This window comes from Anguilla rostrata, chromosome 4 (genome assembly GCF_018555375.3).
Source record: "Anguilla rostrata isolate EN2019 chromosome 4, ASM1855537v3, whole genome shotgun sequence".
Lineage (NCBI taxonomy): Eukaryota > Metazoa > Chordata > Actinopteri > Anguilliformes > Anguillidae > Anguilla > Anguilla rostrata.
In genome coordinates this window covers 38,213,558-38,236,163 of record NC_057936.1, presented here as the reverse complement: position 1 = coordinate 38,236,163, position 22,606 = coordinate 38,213,558, and the positions used below count along the sequence as shown (strand labels likewise).

Genomic DNA, 22,606 nt, shown 5'->3' with positions numbered 1-22,606 from the left:
GTATTATCTCACAGTAGCTCTAAAACAACACACACTGTATTCCTGTCTCATTTGCATGTTGCCACAAGGCAATACAATCCCTAATAGTCCATTATTTAATGCTGTGTTTAGCTAGCTTTCTCAACCAGAGCAATAATCATTTTCAGGAATGAGTCATCTAGTCTAGTGTTGTGCATAATATTGTACTAAGATGTTGTCTGATTTTAGCTAAGTGATGGTGATCCATTCCAGAGTAAACATTGGGATTCTCTCAGATTTGTCTAACTGGTGACTTGTGCGGAAATGGATGAAGTGTTATTTAGGCTCCTAGTGCTGCTCCAGACTTCAAGCACAGTTTATATATCATTGATTGTATATGTATATTGTATATATATGTATATTGTATATTGATTGTATAAGCATTTTGCTTGTATTAGGAATAAGAGGTCAGACAGAGAGAATACAGGGAAGAAAAGTGGTATTGATGACTTGAAGATAATTGGTGTTAAATTTATTGTCAATGTAAGCTAAAAGCGTATATTCTCAGGATAGTAAATCAGAAATATACAATTTATATGCATGTTTAAATTTTTAAATCAACATTCAGATGAAGTAGGGCCTATTGATTTTTGCCCCAGAATATGACGAGTTGGAGAAGAAAAGTTCCATTTAAACATATTTATTTATTTATTTATTTTGATTTCTTTTAGTTCTGGAAATAGGGCAATAAACTCTGTTCTTTAGCCAGTACTCTGGTACAAAATGCCTTTTTCAACATGTCACCTCCTGCTTCTTCCCCCTGTCTGAGTGTAACAAAAGGCTCTGTCTTTTTCAAGGGCCTTGGCTTTCTCATTAAAGGCCGCATTGTCACTTCTAGATACGTGTGTCTAAGTGAGATTCATAGGATCCTTCTAACTACAGCTGACGACAATAAAGAACCTTTTCTTTTTGCAGAGGTTATTGCTGAAGCCAATTAAAAAGTATTTTGGTGAACTGAACAAATTAGCATTAGCTTGTTAGAAATCTTTGTCGTTCTTGGAGAAGAATTCGTTTTTTATATAATTTTTGTGCATTATGCTTTAGACATAAATCATACCAGGGCTGTAGAACATAACATATAGAATATATTAATATTAGTGCCAACAGCATAATCTTTAACAACGTGGCATTAAATACCAATATTCATGCACATTATGTATATTACAAGTCAGAGTGTTTCTGTTAATGTTTTACCATCATTACTTTAGCATAGGATACTTGTGCTTGCTGTAATTTAAAAGTACCATATTTTTATAATTCAAGGTGTAATATCATAGCTTTCAGCTTCTTGGAAAACAGGCTCTAGCCTCCATGAAAAGAGTGTTCCTGTGTTGTTATTTTTTGCATCTTTCAGTTACCAAGCTTAGTAATCTGTATATTTCTTTACTAAAAAGATGCATGGGTTGTTGGACAGTGCAGTCAGAATTCTTGATTTTACACTCATTTGAAAGTTTAAAATGTGCCTCTGAGTGTCATTGTTTTGCCATGGAATTGCCTAGTTATTAATATGAAGAGGGCTAGGGAAAAATCAAAGACCAAACAGTATTTAACTGAAAAGGTGATCTATTTATAAAGCTAATCAGACCTGGGTCAAATTACATTACATTACATTACATTACATTACAGGCATTTGGCAGACGCTCTTATCCAGAGCGACGTACAACAAAGTATATAACCATAACCAGGAACAAGTATGACAAAACCCCTAGAGAGAAGTACCGGTCCAAGTGCAGGGAACAACCGCATAGTTCAACTTGGACCCTGAAGGTTAAACTGATTAACACTAACACAACGAGAACGGCAACAACGCAGTCTATGGAAAAAATACAAGCAGTAGTTAAGACAGTTAATGCACCTAAGTCACCTACGAAACAGCTGCCTAGTTACAACCCTAAGCTTACAATCATTTACAGGGGGGTAGGGAGGGATGGGGAGAGGTGCAGCCTGATTTGTTTTGGCTTCAAATAGCCTACTTTTCTGTGCTCTATTGATCATGCCTGGTGTAATTGAGCCTGCCAATATGACCAGAAGGCAGGGTTTGCACTTTTTGAGAGTATTTCATTGGTTCCAATACACCAGACAAGATCAGTAAAGTGTAGAAAAGTATTTGAATTCAAAACAAATATGTATTTGACCCAGGTCTGAAGCCAATCAAACATATTAATGTTTTAGCAAGGTCCTTTTGACTTATTTGAGCTAAGGTTCCTAGTTACACATTGAGTGTAGCCAATAAAAATAAGGCTACAATAATATAAATAATGACTCCATAATTAAAAGTTAAAAATGTGAAACTTTTAATTTAATTAAATTGTATTTTTATATCATTTTCAAAGTTAGGAACATTTCAGAGTTCCAAAGAACCAGTGCATTTGTATCTCTGAGTTTCTACAGCAATTTGCCTTATAATATGCCTGTCAAATATAACAGAGGTACATAAATCACAAATCACAAATCACAAATTAACTGTGACAGTTTGTCACAGTTAATGACATTAAAGGAGCAGTTCACCAAAATATGAACATTTAGGTATGATTCCTCTTACCCAGTGTAGTATCTGTCCATCCAGATAGTTTCGCAAAGTCTCGTGCAGGCGGACTAGTATGAAACTTGAGTGGTGGTGACGTGGTGAAACGTGACTGTTTGTTGTAGTTTCAATATAGCAACGTGCGAGCAACTTACTATATTAAAGCACATAACAGCAAAGTAATTTGCAAACAAGTTGCTATAGTGAAACTACAAAAAGTCGCATTCCACCAATGTCACATCTCCACCGCTCAAGTTATGTACTAATCTGCCTGTATAAGACGTTGTGCATATACAGGTTACACAGTTGGCATGCTTCGGTTGAAGATCAATGAAACTGTACAGAACTTAAGCTCTGTGGATGTTTTTGAATAATCATGGGATAATGTTAGCAAAGACATGTTACTGTTGAATTTTTCAAATGTTAATTTTTGGAGTTTTAAAGCCACACGAAGGTGGGCCCGTGAGATCCATTTTGTCAGGGTGAACTGCAGCAAATGAAAAACTTGTCACATATCTGGATGGACAGACCCTACTCCGGTTAAGTGGAAGCATACCTTAATTTAATTAATGGGTGAACTGCCCCTTTAACTATGACAAACTGGTAGGTGAGGCCGGGCTGCAGGATTGCTCCCAGCCCCCTGAATACAAAAGCCCAATACTCCATGTTCTCGTCAATGTAAGTATTTCCACATTAGGCCATTCCCTTCCCACTGGTCGGGTAAATGTCACTGTAGCACTAATTGCAGTTGAAGATGGGGTCGACTTGGGGGGACACAGCATGATCAGGCGACATTGTGCCAAGGCACTGAATTTAGTTCAGGCATTAACAAGCAATTCCCTTCTGTAGTAAATTGAAGGATTCCGATATGATAGGCTGTAAAAAATAAATGAATAAATGTTTATTTAAATATTTATTTTTAATAAATGTTTAAAAGTGTTTCATTGGTACCTCTACTGTTTGAAGGTTGATAAATGTATTGTTTTGAGGTTGTGGTTGTGGAAATTATACTTGCTGCATCCTGTATTCGAAAAACCCCTATTTGACTCACATTTATTTGCTAAGTTTACCCGCATATTTGGTGTAATTACATTTAAAGTTATCCTTCTTGTATCCTTGAAGTCCAGGAATTAGCTTATGTGAAATTAATACAGTTGAATGACAGTTTGTGTTCCTGCTTCATGAAATGCTCAACCAAGTGCCTCAGAGAACAGTACACCCAAATGAATGAGTTCTGTAAGCTGACCTGGATCTTCGTGAGAATAGTGTTTACTTAAGTTTCACCTTTCTGACAAGCATTGCATTCTGTCAAGTCAATCATTTATATATGGAGTAACATGCAGTATTATTCTCGAAGGAGCAGCCATGTACTGTGCTTGGATTCAAACTTGCATCTGTCAGGGTCGGTAATCAGACATGATGTTAACTTTCCCATTCCCAGAGTGATCATTTAAGCCTAAAGCATGTAGTTTGGCTCTTGTGAGTGGTTCAAACATGTTGATTCAAGAAAACTGAGGATCTAGGCTCAGAACATGCATACCGAGAAAAGGTAGTTGTTTTAATCTTATGTAATTGTATCACTACCTTTCACCTTCTTTCTTTCCCTCCCATATCTCTAATTATTATTCTCTGCCTTGCTGTCCTCATGTATTCTCCATTTCCCCTTTTCCTCCCTTGTTTTTATCCCTTTTCCCACCCTCTCTTTTCACTCCCTGTCCCCTCCATTCACTGTCTTTCCTTCTCTTGGTATTGCTCTTTCAGGTTCTCTCTCCCTACCCAAGGCAGCTGTACATACTGTTGATGGGGAGAATATGAATCACTGCAGTTATGAAACTGTGCCAGTTCCCTTCAAGTGGTGTGGGTGGCACTCTTGACACTGACCCTAGCCCATGCTGTAATGAGGCCTTTAAGATGACATACTCTTCATTCTCTCCCCCCCCCCCCTCAGGAACTACAGCCCGCTGATGAGTTTCGGAGCCAGCTTTGTCAGCTTCCTAGTGAGTAACCCCCCAGTTCTCTACCCTGACCCTATCATTTCACACACAGGGGATTTCATTCCATCAAAAGCAGTGCCGTCTTGCAGAAAAGCACAGGTGCTTAAGGGGCGGACCGATCAGGAAGAAGTCCCACGTTTAGGCACCCTTCACAACCTGTCACTCTGCTTTCTGTTGCTGACCAGTTCTTCAGCAGCCCTGTTTGCTCCCAGATCAGTGCATTTGGTTAAAACAGCTCCTCTCTTGTATCCTGTCTCCCGTCAAACCTGCAGGCTCAAGATGCTGACTCTGCAGGGGAAGGTCAGACTGACGTAGCACAACCCTAGTTAATGAGAGGTCCTTTTTCCATGCAATTTACATAGCTGGCATTTTTTGCACATTATGCACTTAAGTGAGCATCTAATGCATAACTAAATTTAAATGTATTGACACATTATTCACATATAACTACAGATTGCGCTTGATTTTATTGATAAATAATAGCCATGAGAAGTTTATTGTGCAAGCCTACAGTTGAGGCCAAAAGTTTACATACACCTAGGCTAAAGATATTCAAACTCAGTTTTTCACAACTCCGTTACCATACATTTCTTTTGGCAAGTCAATTAGGACATCTACTTTGTTCACAACAGAGGTCATTTTAAAACAATCGATTACAGACATATTTATTTCAGCTTTAATTCACTATATCAGAAATCCAGTGGGTAAAAAGTTTACATACACTAAGTTGACTGTCTCTTTAAACAGTCTGGAAAATTCCAGAAATTGATGTAGCCTAATGACTTTGTAGAAGCTTCTGATTGGCCAATTGTCATAATTAGGAGTTAATCGTGAGCTAATTGGCACCTGTGGCTGTATTTAAGGGCCTACCTTTAGAGCCACTGCCTTTTTGCCCTTGATATAACATGGGAAAATCCAAGCAACTCAGCCAAGACCTCAGAAAAAAATTGTGGACTTCCACAAGTCTGGTTCCTCCTTAGGAGCAATTTCAAAACAACTGAAGGTACCACGAGCATCTGTACAAACAATTGTATGCAAATATAAAAATCTTGGGACCACACAGAAACTGCATCATTCAGGAAGGAGGCACAAATTAACTCCCAGGGCTGAACGAACTTTGGTCCGACAGGTTCAACTGAACCCCAAGACAACAACAAAGGAACTGATGAAGGATTTGGCAGCATCAGGTACAAAAGTATGTAGGCTACATCCACCATTAAGAGAATCCTACATCGCCATGGCCTGCAAGGAAGAAGTCCCTACTCCAAGACCGGCATAAAAAAAGCCAGAATGAAGTTTGCGGCCTTAATGATCAGCGCTATGTATGGAGAAAAAAAGGGTGAGGCTTTAAATCCGAAGAACACCATCCCAGCTGTGAAGCATAGGGGTGGCAGCATCATGTTGTGGGGGTGTTTTGCTGGAAAAGGGACTGGTGCACTACAGAAAATAGATGGCATCATGAGGCAGGAGGAACACTTGAAGCAACAGCTCAAGACATCAGCTAGAAAGATAAAGCTTGGTCACAACTGGGTCTTCCAGCAGGACAGTGATCCTAAGCATAGCTCCAACGTTGTAACACAATGGCTTAAAGACAACAAAGTGAAAGTATTGGAGTGGCCATCACAAAGCTCTAACCTGAATCCCATAGAAATTTGGCGACTGAACTGAAAAAGTGTGTCCGAGCAAGGAGGCCCACAAACCTGACTGAGTTACCCCAGTTCTGTCAGGAGGAATGGGCAAAAATTCCATCAAAGTAATGTGATAAGCTTGTGGAAGGCTAACCCAAGCCTTTGTTTCAAGTTAAGCAATTAAAAGGCAATGCCACCAAATACTAACAAAGTGTATATCAACTTTTGACCCACTGAAAATCTGATATAGTGCGTAAAAGCTAAAATAAGTCTTTTAGCTATTATTTTGAAATGACCTGTTATGGAAATAAAGTAGATCCCCTAATTGACTTAACACAGGAAATGTATGGTAACATGAAAAGTGGGGAGTTGTGAAAAATTGAGTTTGAATGTCTTTAGCTTAGGTGTATGCAAACTCTTGTCCTCAACTGTAATATAGGCTAATGGACATGAAAAAAACAAGAGAAAAGTGTATTGTCTTCCAATCTCTTAAGGTCTTTGGAATAAAGTTTGATTAATTACAAGTTTGTCATGCTTCAGCTCCCTAGACATCATTGCTGACAATGCACAATATTCCAGTTCTTGCGGCAGCCTTGTTTTTTTCACAAAACAATGTTTCTGTTGCAAATTCAGTTAAAACATTATTTTGTAGAAAGAAAAAAAACTTTTTGAGAAACTTAGCTAATTGATGGGATGCAAATCAAACACTTTGATTTCACAGGATTCATATAGCCTAATATTCATTAATAATATAGTTCCCAATGTCCAATTTAGACCAAACATCGTGTTCAAAACTAGTACACATTGTGTCATAGGACTGCTTTTTGGCCTGCCTGAGAATGATTAGCATAACGATGACTGACATAGCCTCATTTGCATTGTTTTGTTATTGATGTTGAAACTTTTCCTTTTCAAACTTGTTAGGGACTGTTATGAACATGCTGCATCGCAACAAATGTCTGAAAGACTTGTAACCATTTTCTGGTAAAAGGAAGAAGGCTGAATAGTAATAGAAATGACAATAACAGTAGGCTTGCACCCTAATGTATCTTCAGTAACTTGCTCAGATGCGCACAGGTGCACATTATACTTGGTTCAAAAAAAAAAAAAAAACGAAAAACTGCTGGATGCGTTTTGTGCCAGAGCAGTTTTCGAAAAGGAGAGCAGAGGTAAGGGATGTTGCTCAATGGGGGCGTGCAGCAGCAGTGCTCTCTGGCCCTATCACCGAGGGCTCTCGTCTGTAGTCACTGTAATCACTCACCAGCCATCAAAGCTGGAACTGGAGCCGCCCCCATCACAACAGCCCACGCTTATTTGCCATTTCCGTTGCATTACAGCAAATTATTTTGTACAGCTGTTTGGAAGCGCATGTTCCTGGTTTCAGAAGGGACCGTATTGTTCAACTTTTCTCTGTATAATATGTACTCTCCATGAAGCAGAAAGTTATTATGTGGTGACATGCCATTGCCTTCTTTTACAGATTGGGGTTGAAAAATTATTTTGTAATTTTTGTAGGTGCTCCTATCCAAATTTTCTAAGCATGTAACACACTCGTAAGTAGTATATGGATTGAAAAACTTATAAACAGAAAGCTGAATATGTTTTTTCACATATTAGCCTATGTTGTAACTGGTTGAATGGATGTAATGGGAAGTGTATGATATACTGTAAATACTTTTCCCCAGCACACAGTTTAGGAACCTTTGCATTCGGGTACACATTTTCCATTGCACTCAGACCTGGGGGGAGGAGTTGGACAGTATGACATAATGCCATGCATCCAAGCCTGACCTTTCTGAGCCCCAGTCCCCCTTTGAAGTTTTCCTTAATTGGGATCGAAAGGGCCCTTGCAATGCTGAACTAGGTCCTACTGCCTCATGTTGCCAGGACAACCTTGACGAGAACAATTCATTAATTCATCAGGCGTGAATTATTAAATACACTGTTGACTCAGTCCTGTTTGCTATCATGGTGGGTGGGTTTGCTGTGGGGGGGGGAGCTTGCAGAGAGCTTGTCTTTATTTCATGATTATGCCATAGGCATCAAGTTGTTTTTTTTACGTTCGTTCAGGTTTTAGACTGATTAATAGGTGTGTTGAAATAGTTCACACATCAGCAACAAATAGACTACTTTTTTCTGTTTCCTTCTGCAGACACTTTGGTCTGTCTGCTTCTCAAAACTTGCCCTGTAGTGGATTGCCATGGAGGGGGGGGCAATACACCCATTGTCTACAAACTAGAGATGTTGAAAGACAGGCTGTAGCAAATTTGTTTACGTAATAAATAAAAAAAACAATTTAAATATGATGTAATGAGTGTGATTCCCATGTTTTCATTTTTATGCTTATTTAGTTTTTAGTTTCTATTTTGTTTATTTTTTTATATAATTATAAGTGATTTCACTCCGTAGTTTTTGAAATTGAAATTCCTTTCAAATTGCTTCAATATTAATTGTATGCAGAAGCCTGGCCATATAGCTACAATCATGAGCTATAGGTTAAAAAAAGGTATAGTTGACTGAAAATAACTTGCTTGACTTGCTTTTCTTAACTGACTTCCGATTGGACACACGCAGTCATGGTGGAGACTAAGGCTGTCAAAAGTGCCATGAAATTGAGTTCGAATATTAGCTTTTGTAATTAGTTAGAGTTCAAATATCATTTGCATATAATTAACAAAAATAAGCTGCTTATTGTCGGGCGCAATATGCACGTGACGCTCCCTCTAAACTGGCCTACGCGTTATTTTTCACAATCGGGCAGGAGAATAGAGGACATCGGTGAACTTTAATACTAGGTTACTACATCTGGGTCCTCATTTATAAAACGTATTTTACATCAACTGTGTGGCGCGTGCGTAGAAAATCACGTCAAAGTAGTGATTTATAAAAATTTCAACATGACTCGATTTGACCGTGGAAACGGTCGTGGCTCTACGTCAGGTCTTCACTTGACGTATGCACTCAAGTTCATTTCATATATGAGCCCCCTGCACTATAGCCTAATGTGCAAATGAATAAATCACTTTATCGTTGATGTAATTTGCCACAAATCGGCAGTTAATAATCATAAGGAAATGATTGTTTATAGTAAATTGCTGTTTATTTCTAACTATTCAAACGGCTAATAGCCTACCTGTAGCCTAAAACAACATAAACAAACTAAACAGAGTAAGTAATTTAACTTCTTTCATCATCCAATTTTATCAAAATCTTCAGAAAAGAAAGGAAACATAGCCTGCCATGGGAACATTATTTATCCTAAATTGTTAGCTGACCAGATCTGTTGAACGAATTGAAAAAAAAGACTGGCTCGTGAGGCTAGCTGACCAGTAACGTTAGGTGTCCATGGAGCTGAGTATCACCGGAGGTTATTGGTAAGGAAAACCAGACGATCCACTTGCTCTGGGTACAGGGCAGAACGTTTTTTGTTGACAGCGGAAGTAACGTTAGCACAGGAAATGAACTTTGTGTGCATGAACATGATTCACCGCATTAAATTAAAGCCTGCGTGTTAAGTACAATACATGGGATCCAAAACTAATATTCGAATACACAAATTTAGGTTCGAACTTTAAAAAAAGAAAGATTTTCGAATAGTTTTCAAACTTAAAATATTTTTTGACAGCCCTAGTGGAGACAGAGCTCAGCCTGTTTCTGGCCTACACTTTGCACACTGCCTAGGCACACTGCCTGCATTGAGTTGTCTTTTCATTTCCAGTTGGGTCTGCTTGCCTGTTCAGGAACTTGAAGGCATACTATGCAGGATTTTTACCTTTAAAATATTATGAAATAACCATGCTAAGGCATATTTATGATGCACTAGCAATCTCTGCCTTTATGCACTTTAATCTAATTTGAGTTTGTGTTTGGGACGTTTCTGGGCAAGGCACTCTTTTCTGTGTGGGGAGGGTTGGGAGTGGCTACACAGCAGCGGAATGTTTGTTGCTAGCTACCGTAGCTAGATGCTTAATGGCCCAGACACAGCAAAGCAAAACGGCAAGCTGACAGCGCTTGCTCAAGAACTATAGCTAACCTTGGAATTGCTTTTCCTCGGTGGCGTCAGCTGTAGTTTGCCAAGGATATGAAAAGCGATGTGGAGTTAGCTTGTTTCGGTTGGACCTGTAAGTAATATTACCTGTAGCCATTCAGCTAGGGTTGCTAGATGTTTAGAATTTTGACTGGAATGTCCGGTTTTTAAATTACAATGTGATATCCAGTTGGAGTAATTGATTGGAAAAATTTACCAGGTAGTTTTTAATGAATTTGCATGTTGATTTGGAACTCGGGGGCGAGTCGGCAGGGTTTAAGATGGAAGAGGAGACTTCTTTTATTCTAAATACATGGCCATAGCAAGGCTGAAAAAATCCTGCTTAGTATGCCTTTAAAGGACCATACCGGTATTTTGGATACTAAAGCCTATTTACTATCAATTTTGTATTTACGTTATATTGCTGCAAAGCAAACAATAGCTTTTTAGATTGTTGAAGTTGTTTCTTCTACCTTCCATGCAACCATTGTTTTCCATTAATTTCCGTACGGTATGAAAATCTACTTGCAGAGTTTCTTTTTCTGTGGGGAGTTTGCATGATCTCCCTGTGTCTGTCCAAAGACATGCAGGTTAAGTTCATTTGAGACTCTAAATTTCCCATAGGTATGAATGGGTGAGTGAATGGTGCGTGTGCCCTGTGATAGATTTGCGGCCTGTTCAGGGTGTATTCCTGCCTCTTGTCCAATGCACACTGGGATAGGCTCCAGCACGCCCTGCGACCCTGTCCAGGAAAAGCTGGTACAGATAATGGATGGATGGATGTCTGTCTGCAGAATGTAATGACTGAAAATAAGGTTAAGGGCGCGGTCACACATGTGCGAATGCAGGCAAATGACCATCGCCTGCCGAGGCGAAATTCGTATCTTGTCGTGCTGGATGTGGGCAGTGCAGGATGTGATGCACATGGTAATCGGTTTGCTGGTTTGTAGTCTGTTTGAGTGGTTGTGGTTGTTGGTCACACATGAGCGGTTGTGATATCACATGAGCGGTTGTTGGTTTTGCGACGGGAAAATGTACACTGAAGATTGCACAATACCGGCTGGTTAGACACATGCAACAATCAAAGTCTCCTCCATCCTGGCTCACTAAGAAAACTACAGCCAATTACAGCAAAGTGGGGTCAACCACACACACTTTGCTATTGGTTGAGGCTGTGAATTCACCGGTCAAAGTTCACCAAAGTTGAACTCCACGCGAATCGAAGATGCAAATTTTCTTCGCCACCGGAAGCGAATGTTTTATTCGCTCCTTCGCTCGCACAGAATGGAAGTGAACAGGAGGCGAATATTCGCCAATGCTAATTTTGCGTATGTGTGACCGCGCCCTAACACACCTGGCTGTCTTACATGTGCACAGACAGTGACATTCTGGACAGATTGAACATTAAACCCTTTAGTAGAATTATTCGCAACACACCAGAGTGCAAGGCCCGAAACATACGGGACGCAAAAATGCGGATGCTTTCAAGCTACGGAAAGTCAATTTCACGTGTTGTTGTGTTCTAAACTGTCACTTGAAATTGTTAATGCAACACTAGTGCAAGCTGCAGTGTCAACCGTCAAGGCGAGCAGGCAACAGCAGGATGAAGCTGTCTACTTTGATTTATGCATTCTTCCATTCAGTCTTTTGTAGCTGTCCTGGATCGCCCCCTTGATGACTTGGGTTTATTACCTACACAGGGACATAAGAACGTACATTGAGTATGTACACCCAGGCCGTGCGTTTGCAGTGTGTCGGCCTGGTGTTGTCATTTGCATTCCTGTACATACGTTGGGTTTGTTTTGGGCCTAAGTGTAGGTAAGACATTTGTTTTCATTACTGCACTACACTGCCTACCTACAGATGTGATTGGTCTATTGTTGTGAAACTGGTCACTTGTTGTGAAGCAGGGCTTAGCACTATGATATTGTTATCAAAATAATATCCTTCAGGCTAAATATTTTCCATGTAAGAAAACCAAATTGCACTGCGTTGGTTTTCCCTTGAAACTTAAACCGCTTCTAAAAATGTAAAAATAAATTCTATCAGGCCATTATCATTATCAAAAACCATTATCTGTATAGACATTAAGATTTTCAATGATTGCAAGTAAATGTCACAGATTGCTTTAAAATTTTTAATCAAAATCTTTGAAATGTGTTCTCTAGTAGAGATCTCTGGCCCCCAAGAGTTTGTGTTCTATGTTCCCGCCAGAAGATAAAAGTAGCCTATAACTTTCAAAGGAGAGAAAACCCCAGGACACCATGTGTGTGATTTTAATTGCACCAAAGATGATTCCTTTGTGGAGGGGAGAGCAGGGATAGAGAGCATTTCTATGGTCAAAACAGAGCTAGATCAGATTATATTGGTCTGTTTCTCAAAAGTGATAATATAAAAACTAGATATACATCTCTGCTAACTAAAAGTCTTTGAATTTTGAGTCAGATAAATGCATATCAGATAACTATGTAGGTGGCCGTGAGGCCATTCTGACCTAAAACCAAGAATTTTAATATTGGCTAGGTGACAAGTGACGGCGAGCCTGTCATAAAGCTAGCTGGCATTTAAAACCCGTTTCAGAGGGTCTTAGAAAAACGTTAGCCTATGTAGGCTACATTGCGACCACACCATTTAAAAATTAAGACAGTGCTAGGGAGATGAATTTGATTGACTTATGGTTTCATGCAGTTTTATTAAATAATGTAATGACAAAAATGACCAAAATTGGTGCTATACTGTATGGTACAAAACGAAAAGGAACTATTTTTTCTTGATAGAATCATTGTTTTCATACAATTAACGACCTGAGGTTTTTTGTTTAACAACGCCGGTGCAAATGGAACTAACCGATTTTGCTTGACAACGGTAAAATAATATGCCCAAACGCCCGCGGAAGACTATTTCACTTGCAGCTGATTAAATCGATAAAAATTGATAAATATAAAAGTAACCATGTATAGTCATTGTTGGTAACCCGTTGAATAAGTGGAGTAAACCCATCCGGGCTGTCCCGTTATTGGAAAATAACGTAGCCTACTTCGGGGGTGATTAAACGACCCTATATTATTTTCCAATAACGGGACAGTCCGTCGTGGTTTATTCCTCATATTACAACACAAGGATGAATATAAAAAAGGGGCCAGGTGAACGAGAGGGAAAGACACATATAATTACTACTGGCTCTGGAACCTCGGGGTGTCACTAGAATTAGCATTTTTGACCATGGTTATCTGTGGAGCTGGTCGTCCAGCAGTCTTGATCCTCACCTGCTACGTAATCCAAATTGTGGAATGGCTGTGACAACAAATAATCCACAAGATGTTCTTCCCCATCCCACGTTCTGCGTCTGCGTCCATGTCTCCGCTGACCCCCCTCACTTCACGCTGCCGTTTTCCTTGACTGCCCAGTTCGTTTGCAGCATCTTAAAACATTTCATAGTTAGTTTTCCAGGAGATTAAAATACTTTAAACTGTTGATTGGCTTATTACACAATTACTGCTTAAAATGAATCGTAATCTGCTCTCAAAAAAAGGACAACCTCCTCTGCCTCTGTGGACCAACCTCCTCTGGTTGAAAAGGCTTAAATAAAATCTAATTTTTTAGTGATGTGTTTTAAAAAGTAGTTGCAATGTGCACGTGATAATACAATACAATGGTAGAGAATTGAAGATGAAATTTGGAAATTATCATTGGACCAACGCGATGTCAATATTGTACTCTGGTTGTTGATTGGTTAAGGAGGATGTCCTCCCTTGGAGCATCATTTTACGTGTTTTGGCCAATAACAGATTAGCATGAAAAAAATGAAGTACATTAAATTATTTTAATTTTTACAGTCTCTGATTAAATTGATATAGGAGATCCCGCCCTAAGGAGGACAGCAGGAGCCCGTCCTCCTCTGCCATCGCCCCCCCCCCCCCACCACTTCACACAGACTGCCCTTTTTCCTCTTGCCTGCCCTGCAGGTGTCGCTGTTGAAGCATTTTAATAAGAATTTCAATAATAGATTTTTTTCCAAAGAAGAGATTAAAAATATTTTATAAATGATACTGAGATTTGGTAATGGTTTATTTCAACAAATTATTCTTTTTTTAGATTTTGATCTCAATCTTGCCTCTCAAATATAGAGGAGGAGCAACCTCCTCTGCCTCTATGGACCAGGTTCCTCTGATATACATGAAGGTAAAATAAAACTACCCCAATAGATATGACATTTTTTAAAAGTACACGGCCATTATATGTAGTGAGGCAATTGTATGTATTGGTGTGAAAGCCATCAGTTTTTGTACAGCCCAGAGGAATTTTGTGGTTCCCCTTTTTTTTTCTTTTTTACAAATTCATTAGAGGTTAGGTTTTAAATATTCCTAATTATGAAAAGTTTTGAATGATAAGAAAATGGCTTCAGCAGTTAAAAATGACTGTGTTTGCTAATCCCTGTGAAAACAGAAGCTGTACACTCTTGCGTACAGTGCCTGTGTTATTGCTGTTCTACTGTACTGTGCAGGAGAAAGAACCTTTTGTTACAGGTCTAAGAGCCACAGATCTGTGACATTACAGGCTTAACTCCATTCCTCCAAACGCATTATTGCGTTGCATCTACTGTTCAAGGTTTTTCCACATCTCCCCCCCGCCCACAGGCAGCAAATCTATTCAAGTGAAAAACAGGAAAATTACGGCTGAAGCAAAATTGGTGGTTTGAGAGATGTTTAGTGCGTAAAAGAACACAGGAGTGAATGGCCTCTGGAATTTTTTGTATTCTCTCCAGTAAATTTTTATTGTCGTTGCCAGTGAAATAACTGTCCTTGAACATCCTGCTTCATTGTTCCCTGTTCAGCGTAATGGCACTCGCCCAACCATGGATTTGATTGTTTATTTTTTTCCATTGACATGATTGTCCATTACCGCAGTCCCCGGAAAAGGCTGGCTCATGCTTTTCTTTCCTGACAGGGGCCTAAATTGCAGGCTTTAATGCTGTTGGGGAGGTACTGTAGGGCGGCTGGGGTCGATGTTGACATATCACATTATCTCATATGACATCATATAACATTCTGCTAATCATTGTTAGCTGGTCAAATTGTAATGTAGGCATTGCTTAACAAAACTGGGCATTTATGAAAATGCTGTAGAGAGGTCCATTCTGCAGTTCTATTCCCTGTACAAACTGCTCAGTGAAATGTGGGTCCACAGGCTGCAGCGGGATGCTGCTGCGGGATGACTGAAATGTGCCGTGTTTGTGTTTCGCAGAACGCCATGATGACCTTTGAGGAGGAGAAGATGCAGACCGCCTGCGAGGACCTGCGGGCCACGGAGAAGCTTTGTGAGAGCGACAACGCTGGGGTCATCGAGACCATCAAGAACAAGATCAAAAAGAACGTGAGTGCCTGGGGAGGGGGCCATTTCCCTTTTCTGACTGGGAACTGCGGGGTCTCACGTCTCAGAGACGACAAAGGGACAGTTGAATCTGAAGTCTTTAAAAAAAATAAAAGTAAAAAATAAAAACCTTTGTTGTTTCCAGTCCGGTTGTCATAAGGCCCTGTAATCCTTTTGACTCTTTCTATGTGTTTTTGTCGTGACGGCACAGACTATGTGATAAGTGCTTAGAGCTGTGGTTGTAGCATAATGCATCCCCCTTTCCACCTCACTGTAAGTCCTGGCGTTCGTGCATGAGCGTTTGTTTATGGAAAGCATGCAAATTGAAAGCAGGCGCCTGCGGCAATTTAGTTGAACGCTGCCGGATGGCGCCTTTGTTGAACGGCACCCAGCTGCTCTGTCTGAATGTCCTGTACCCACGATGCTGTGCGTTTCTCTCTCTCTCTGACTCCTCAGGTGGACTCCCCGAGGCCTGGCGTGACAGTTGTGGATCGCCTGCAGAGACAGATCATCGTAGCGGACTGTCAGGTATACCTGGCCGTGCTCTCCTTCGTCAAGCAGGAGCTCTCAGGTGCGTCTCTGCTCTGCACCGATACCCTCCTGAGTTTTCTTTTTTCTTTAGTATTGAACACAAATGATTATAAGGTTTCTCATCAGAGGAGTGACCAAAGCTTTGAGTTCAATTTACTGAAAAGGAAAGTGATTACTTTGAACCGTTTTAGTAGTGCAACTGAACAGTTAAGCATGATTAATAAAATGCATATTTATAATTAAAATATATATATGCTTTTAATGATGGCAGGTCCTTTGTTTCCTTTTGGCTCTGAACCACTCCAGCGTACATCAAAGGCGGCTGGATCCTGCGCAAGGCTTGGAAGATGTATAACAAGTGCCACAGCGATATCGTCCTGCTGCAGGAGGCGTACCAGAGGCGGGCTTCCCAAGAAGCTCCGCCTCCTGGCCCCGTGAATGACAACGCATCCCCGAGGGAGGAGGTGACGGCCGAGGCCCTAGGACGCCTCAAGGGCTCGGTCAGCTTCGGCTACGGCCTCTTCCACCTGTGCATCTCCATGGTGCCGCCGCACCTGCTGAAGATAATTAACCTGCTGGGTTTCCCCGGCGACCGGCACGAAGGTCTCTCCTCCCTCACGTATGCCAGTGAAAGCAAGGACATGAAGGCCCCCCTAGCTACGTGAGTAGGTGCGCCAGAGGGAAATGAGGGTTTTTCCACAGAAATTCAGGTTCTTTCCCTTTCATAATTAATTCTTGCATAAAAACGTGGGGCGGTGGGGATTACGTATGTAAGATATAAACCATGATATGCTGTGCATATACAAGAATATACACACAACTGGGTGGTGATACGTTTACCACCCTGAAGTGCCATATATTCTTGTGTATATACTGGCATGGAATGGTTTATATCTCTTATACTGTGGCTACAACTAAAATTCATGGAAAAAATATTATAAATTGTATTATAAAAACATTTTACATGTTTATTATTGCCAATAACCAAATATAATGCACACCAGTCAACCACTCAGAATTTAGTATTTATCCAAGCCTTGGTATAAATGTAATAATTATAGAATTTTTCCCTTTTTATAGTCAATTTGTGAGTAATAAGGTGAGGGGAATGGTTTCTTATTTAACTGTGTAATTGTGCTTTTTAAAAAATTAAAACAGTAAGATATGAAGTTCAGGACTTCACTAGCCCATTCCATAACTTTATTACATCCAGTTCTAATACTCCCAGACAATGGAGTATGCAGTTGAACTAGCTCAACTGCCCTATTTTTAGCTTTTGGGTGAATTAACTTGGAATGCAGTAACAGGCCTAGAGCGCCCTGTGACTGTCAGATCTAAGAATAGAGATGAGCTTGGGGGTTGCTAACTGAATATCCAGGGCTTAAATGCCAAGAGACTTTAAACCTTCAAAAGAACTAAAAATCATTGCTGATGTAGATCTGTGACTACCAAACATTGTAATGCCAAGGTTTCTTAAAATGGCCTCCCTCTTTCTAAGGATCTATCAAATTAAATAATTGATGACTTTTCACACAGTTGGTGACTCGCACGCATACGTGGAAGTATCTCCAAAATGTGATTTTATATGCTGTAGATTGATATCATACATTGAGTACAAAATTGTCATGAATGACAATGTTCATAATATAACCAAGGATGGTTATTTCAGACACAATTCATTTTATTTATGTGTGTACTTCATTCTATTTTGCTGAGAATATCCGATCCAGATTAAGTTCCTTTTTTAAAGCACGTCCAATACCCTCCTGATGGGTATTTTATGAAAATTGTATCACATTTGAATGTCTACAGCACATTTTAGCAGAACATTCAGTTGAACGTGCATGTAACAGTAGTGTACAATGTATAGCAATCAGATGCACTCTGGTGGTAGAATATGGCAACTGCATCCATGTGATGCAGACAGATGGGGAGAGTCTACAGATTAGATTCAGGGAAAACCAGAAGACTTTGCATCTTTCCTCCCCTGCTATATGTTTCTGCATGTCCTGTGAGCCCTCTGATTGGTGGCGGGGGAGGTGAGTTCCCACTCATCACTAAAGCACTTTGAGCATTTAGAAAAGTGCTATATAAATGCAGTGATTCATTCATTCTGATGGTGATGGTCCTTACTCCCTTCCTTGACTCCTCCCCTTTTCATCTTTCCTTCCGTCTTATCCCCCACCTTCATTTCCTACCTCCCTATGCCTCCCTCCGCAATTCTTGCACGTTCTCACCCTTTCTCCCTCCCTCCCCCTCTCTTCCCTCTCTCTTTTTCTCCCTCCCTCCCCCTCTCTTCCCCCTTTCTTTTTCTCCCTCCCTCTCTCTCTTTCCCTCTCTCTTTCTCTCTTTCTACCTCCCTCCCCCCCTTTCTCTTTCAGGCTGGCCCTGCTGTGGTACCACACGGTGGTTCTCCCCTTCTTTGCGCTGGATGGCTCTGACACACAGGGAGGTCTGCTGGAGGCCAAATCCATCCTGCAGAGAAAGGAGGCAGAGTACCCGCACTCGTCCCTCTTCATGTTCTTCAAAGGCAGGATCCAGAGGTTAGAGGTGTGTGTGCTGTCACTGCCACTGGGGAACTGACCCACACCTATACCGACTCATACACATACTGCCTCTGCCACAGGGGAACTGACCCGCACCTATCCTGACTCATACACATACTGCCTCTGACACAGCGGAACTGACCTGCACCTATCCTGCCTCATACACATACTGCCTCTGACACAGCGGAACTGACCTGAACCTATCCTGACTCATACACATACTGCCTCTGACACAGCGGAACTGACCCGCACCTATCCTGACTCATACACATACTGCCTCTGACACAGCGGAACTGACCTGCACCTAGAGATTGTTTTACCACAATTTCAGCAAAGACCTGAAGGTCAAAAATTGTATATGTAATTTTGGCAAACATTATGAATCTGTGTATATGTAGCATGCACACCATGACAACATGACCTTGCACAGCCAGGTGTGTTTATGGGGACCCAGCTTCAGATAATATTAATTAATATTAAGAGGGGGCTGAGATATACTGTACATACAATAAATCAATTTTCCATTATTGAGTCAGCTGCATAGGGCTTACTGAACATTTCACTTTTTCCCAATTTTTTTGACTCTTTAAGAGGATTTTTCTCTAATTGTAACTTTGGCATCCAATGTGGGGCTGAAAACATCAAATCCCCTCCCTAATTTTCTGTAACCACAGCCCCTCACTGTGTGCAAACCCCACTGTGGATTTGAGAGAGCGTAAACATCCACAGTTCTCCGAAGAAGCACGTGGTGTAGCTAGCTGCTCCTTTTCACTATGTGGACTACAGCTAAGCTTGCTTAGAGTGGAGTAGGAGGAAGACCTTTCATATGCTGCTTTCAACACAATCTATGAGATCTAAGAGCAAGCTTTAGCCAGTGTATAATTTAATGGTACAGTAAGTGTATTGCTGATTCCATGTTTTGATTTTCACATTCTGGACGTAAATGTATTATTGAATTATTTGTGATGTGATATAAATGTATGTCAGAAAGGTATGTAAAGGTCAAGATGGTAAAAATGGGCCTTTTGGAGAATTGTGACTTATCTGCTCACCTTTTGTTATGTGAATTATTTGCTTATAGCTAACAAAATTCTGTATTTACTTGTAGAGAAACAAGAAGTGCTTTTGTTTACATTTTTCCCCATGATCGTCTAGTGCCAGATCAATAGTGCCTTGACTTCTTTCCATGATGCATTGGAACTTGCTACTGATCAAAGAGAAATCCAGCATGTGTGCCTCTATGAAATCGGTAGGTGGAAGATCATCATTTCAGTATTACGAACAGCATGAACCAATGGAAACTTCCGATATACACTTTGTGACATTTTTCTGAAGCCCTGAATGTTTAATAGGTTTTATTCTAACAGTATGAGATCATACAATATGCCTTTTCTTAGCCATGCAACTTTTATCAGACGTCACTTGAAGCTGAAATTTCAATGCCAATTTCTGTGCCAGTTTTAGAATGATATAAGATTGCCATTTTACATTTCATATACTTTACAATCATTTGGCTGATGCGCTTATCCAGATCGATGAACAGTATTGGAGAACCTCAGTGTTTTTCTCAGTAATACAAAAATGCAGTATCTCCAAAAAGGCACAGAGACCCAGCTGTAGTCACTAAGGGCCAGATGTACATGCATATAACTTGCAGTGCCTGATGTGGGTATTCTGGTGCATTTGCAGTCTTCCTGAAATTACATCTCATTTATTAGCATGCTTTTTGCCTACTGTTAAAGACAAAAAGCTCATGCTCTTTCCATGTTGGGCTCAAACAATTAAATGCACAACCCTATCAATGCATTTACTCATGTTTTTACTAGTGGCATGTGCCCTCTGAGTTTTTTAAACTTCAAGCACCTATTTCAGTCATTCCCAACTGCTACGCATGAGATCCTTTGGTTAATTTGATAAATTGTTATTTTTTAAACACTCCATGATTTCTCCTTCAGTTTTCTGTGATTTTAACAAATTTTCCATGACTGCTCTGTGACTTTAGCCAATATTTGCTAATCTGTGTTGTTTGATGATTTCTTGCTCAAGTTGTTGAAAAAGCGTTGTTGCAAAGATTCTCTCAGTGCGCTGTGAAAAATGTATTCTTACAGTAAAATGTTTGAAAAAATTTACAGTAATGTTGAATCACGGTAATAACTAAATATGTAATGGCCATCCCATAAATAGCAGGATTTCATTGTTTTTTCCTTCACTAAATGGTTTTTCATTGGCGGTAGTCTTTTGATCATTTCCTTATGCCATGTTTTTACGATGTGCGTCTTCAAGGCCTATACCTGTGCCTCAGTCTTGCTTGCATCTCGATTCACTGTATATCTGCTCTTTAGAGACAGAGAAATTTCACACAAGTTGACGCTTGTTAATTGTGTGAACGTTAGTAAATGCAACAGGATACATAATCAGCCATACTTAGTGTATAATACTCTATCTCTGCCTGTTATTTACGTGATCCTCAGTTAAATGCATATGTGTAAAACAGCAGGTCACCAGCAAACGTTTTTAGTATGTTTCTTCAACCAAGCATTGTTTTGTAGTAGGAAGGACCCCCATTAAAAAGCCTTTTGTCTGTACTTTCAGGGTGGTGCAGCATGATTGAAATGAACTTCGAAGATGCGTACAAGTCCTTTGAGAGACTAAAGGACGAGTCACGGTGGTCCCAGTGCTACTATGCCTACCTGACCGGAGGTTAGCATGACTGCCCCCGGTGGGCTGGGGGTCTGTTTTCCTTTCTGGACCTTATAACATCCCATGTTCGTGCAGGATTCTCCCATACTCACACCACAAATTAGACTGAGGGAAGGAACCAATTTATCCACTTTATGTGAAGTGCAATTTACTTATGTTGCTCCATTTATTTCAATTTCATTATACTGGAAAATGTTTTAAATGGATCAAGCGCAGAGAGGGGGCTTGTGTACTGTGGGTTTCCTGTACTGCAGAAAGGGTAAATATAAACCAGTTGTAAAAAGGAAAAAAGGTTTATCTAGGAAAGATATGTGAAATGTAAGTGAGAAAGCAGACTAGATGACAGTGGTGGAAGATTACAGGAAAGGAAGATGCAAGGAAATAGTGGGGATTTGGTGTGTGTGTGTGTTTATGTGTTTAAAGGATGTGAGAATGGTATTTCTTCTGAGAGTGTGGTATTTTATCACTGAACATTAAAGCACTGATGGCCCTTTAAGGTATGCAAGCTATAGTTTTCAGTGTAGTTTTAAACCCACCAGTGGAAATACTCAAAAAAACTCTACCCTCTTCCCACTCTGTTCAAAGTGTGCCAGGGAGCCACAGGAGACCTGGATGGGGCGAAGACCATCTTCAAAGACGTCCAAAAGCTCTTCAAGAGGAAGAACAACCAGATTGAACAGTTCTCTCTGAAGAAGGTGGGCTTGTGCGCTAGTTTTTCAGCTTTGCTCTGTGTCCTGAAGAGTTCTTAAAAAGTCTTTTAACGGTTTAGCGTGATTTCAACATTTTGGGAAACCCCCGTCTTTTTGAATTAATGAGGTGCTGGGTGCCCGTGCCCTCTAGCAGAGAGGTGCTTTAGCCCAGTTTGTACTGCTTGTCTTTCCTGTTGTGTGTGTGTGGGCATGCGTGCGTGCATGTGCACATGTGCATGCACATGTGTATTTATGGCCGCACATGTGTCTCTCTTCTTTTTGTGCGTGTACATGTGCTTGTACTTTTGCACGTGTGTATGATTGGGTACATGTATGGATTGGCATCTATTTGTGTGTTCAGGCAGAGAGATTACGGAAGACTTCTCCCACAGTGGAGCTGTGTACACTGGCTGCCATTGAGGTTCTGTACCTGTGGAAGGCTTTGCCCAACTGCTCCATCTCCAAACTGCAGCTCATGAGCCAAGGTGACTTCACTGATCCTCACCACATACTATGGGGGGCCCCCAGAAAGAGCTGTACCACATTTATTTGTGTCATTCTGTGGCTTTAGTAAATGGA

General features: G+C 40.4%; 1 protein-coding gene across 1 annotated transcript in view; it reads left to right on the top strand.

Annotated features, from left to right (window-relative positions):
- Window positions 1-22,600, top strand: part of LOC135253364 (tetratricopeptide repeat protein 39C-like) — a 28,676-nt gene extending 6,076 nt beyond the window's left edge. The window contains exons 3-11 of the mRNA XM_064332544.1: window positions 4,491-4,539; window positions 15,436-15,564; window positions 16,018-16,132; window positions 16,399-16,753; window positions 18,474-18,642; window positions 19,794-19,887; window positions 21,231-21,338; window positions 21,924-22,033; window positions 22,389-22,600. Coding sequence (XP_064188614.1) covers window positions 4,491-4,539; window positions 15,436-15,564; window positions 16,018-16,132; window positions 16,399-16,753; window positions 18,474-18,642; window positions 19,794-19,887; window positions 21,231-21,338; window positions 21,924-22,033; window positions 22,389-22,598 — 1,339 coding nt within the window. The 3' untranslated portion in view covers window positions 22,599-22,600. The remainder of the gene's footprint in view (window positions 1-4,490; window positions 4,540-15,435; window positions 15,565-16,017; window positions 16,133-16,398; window positions 16,754-18,473; window positions 18,643-19,793; window positions 19,888-21,230; window positions 21,339-21,923; window positions 22,034-22,388) is intronic.
- The last annotated feature ends 6 nt before the right edge of the window (window positions 22,601-22,606 follow it).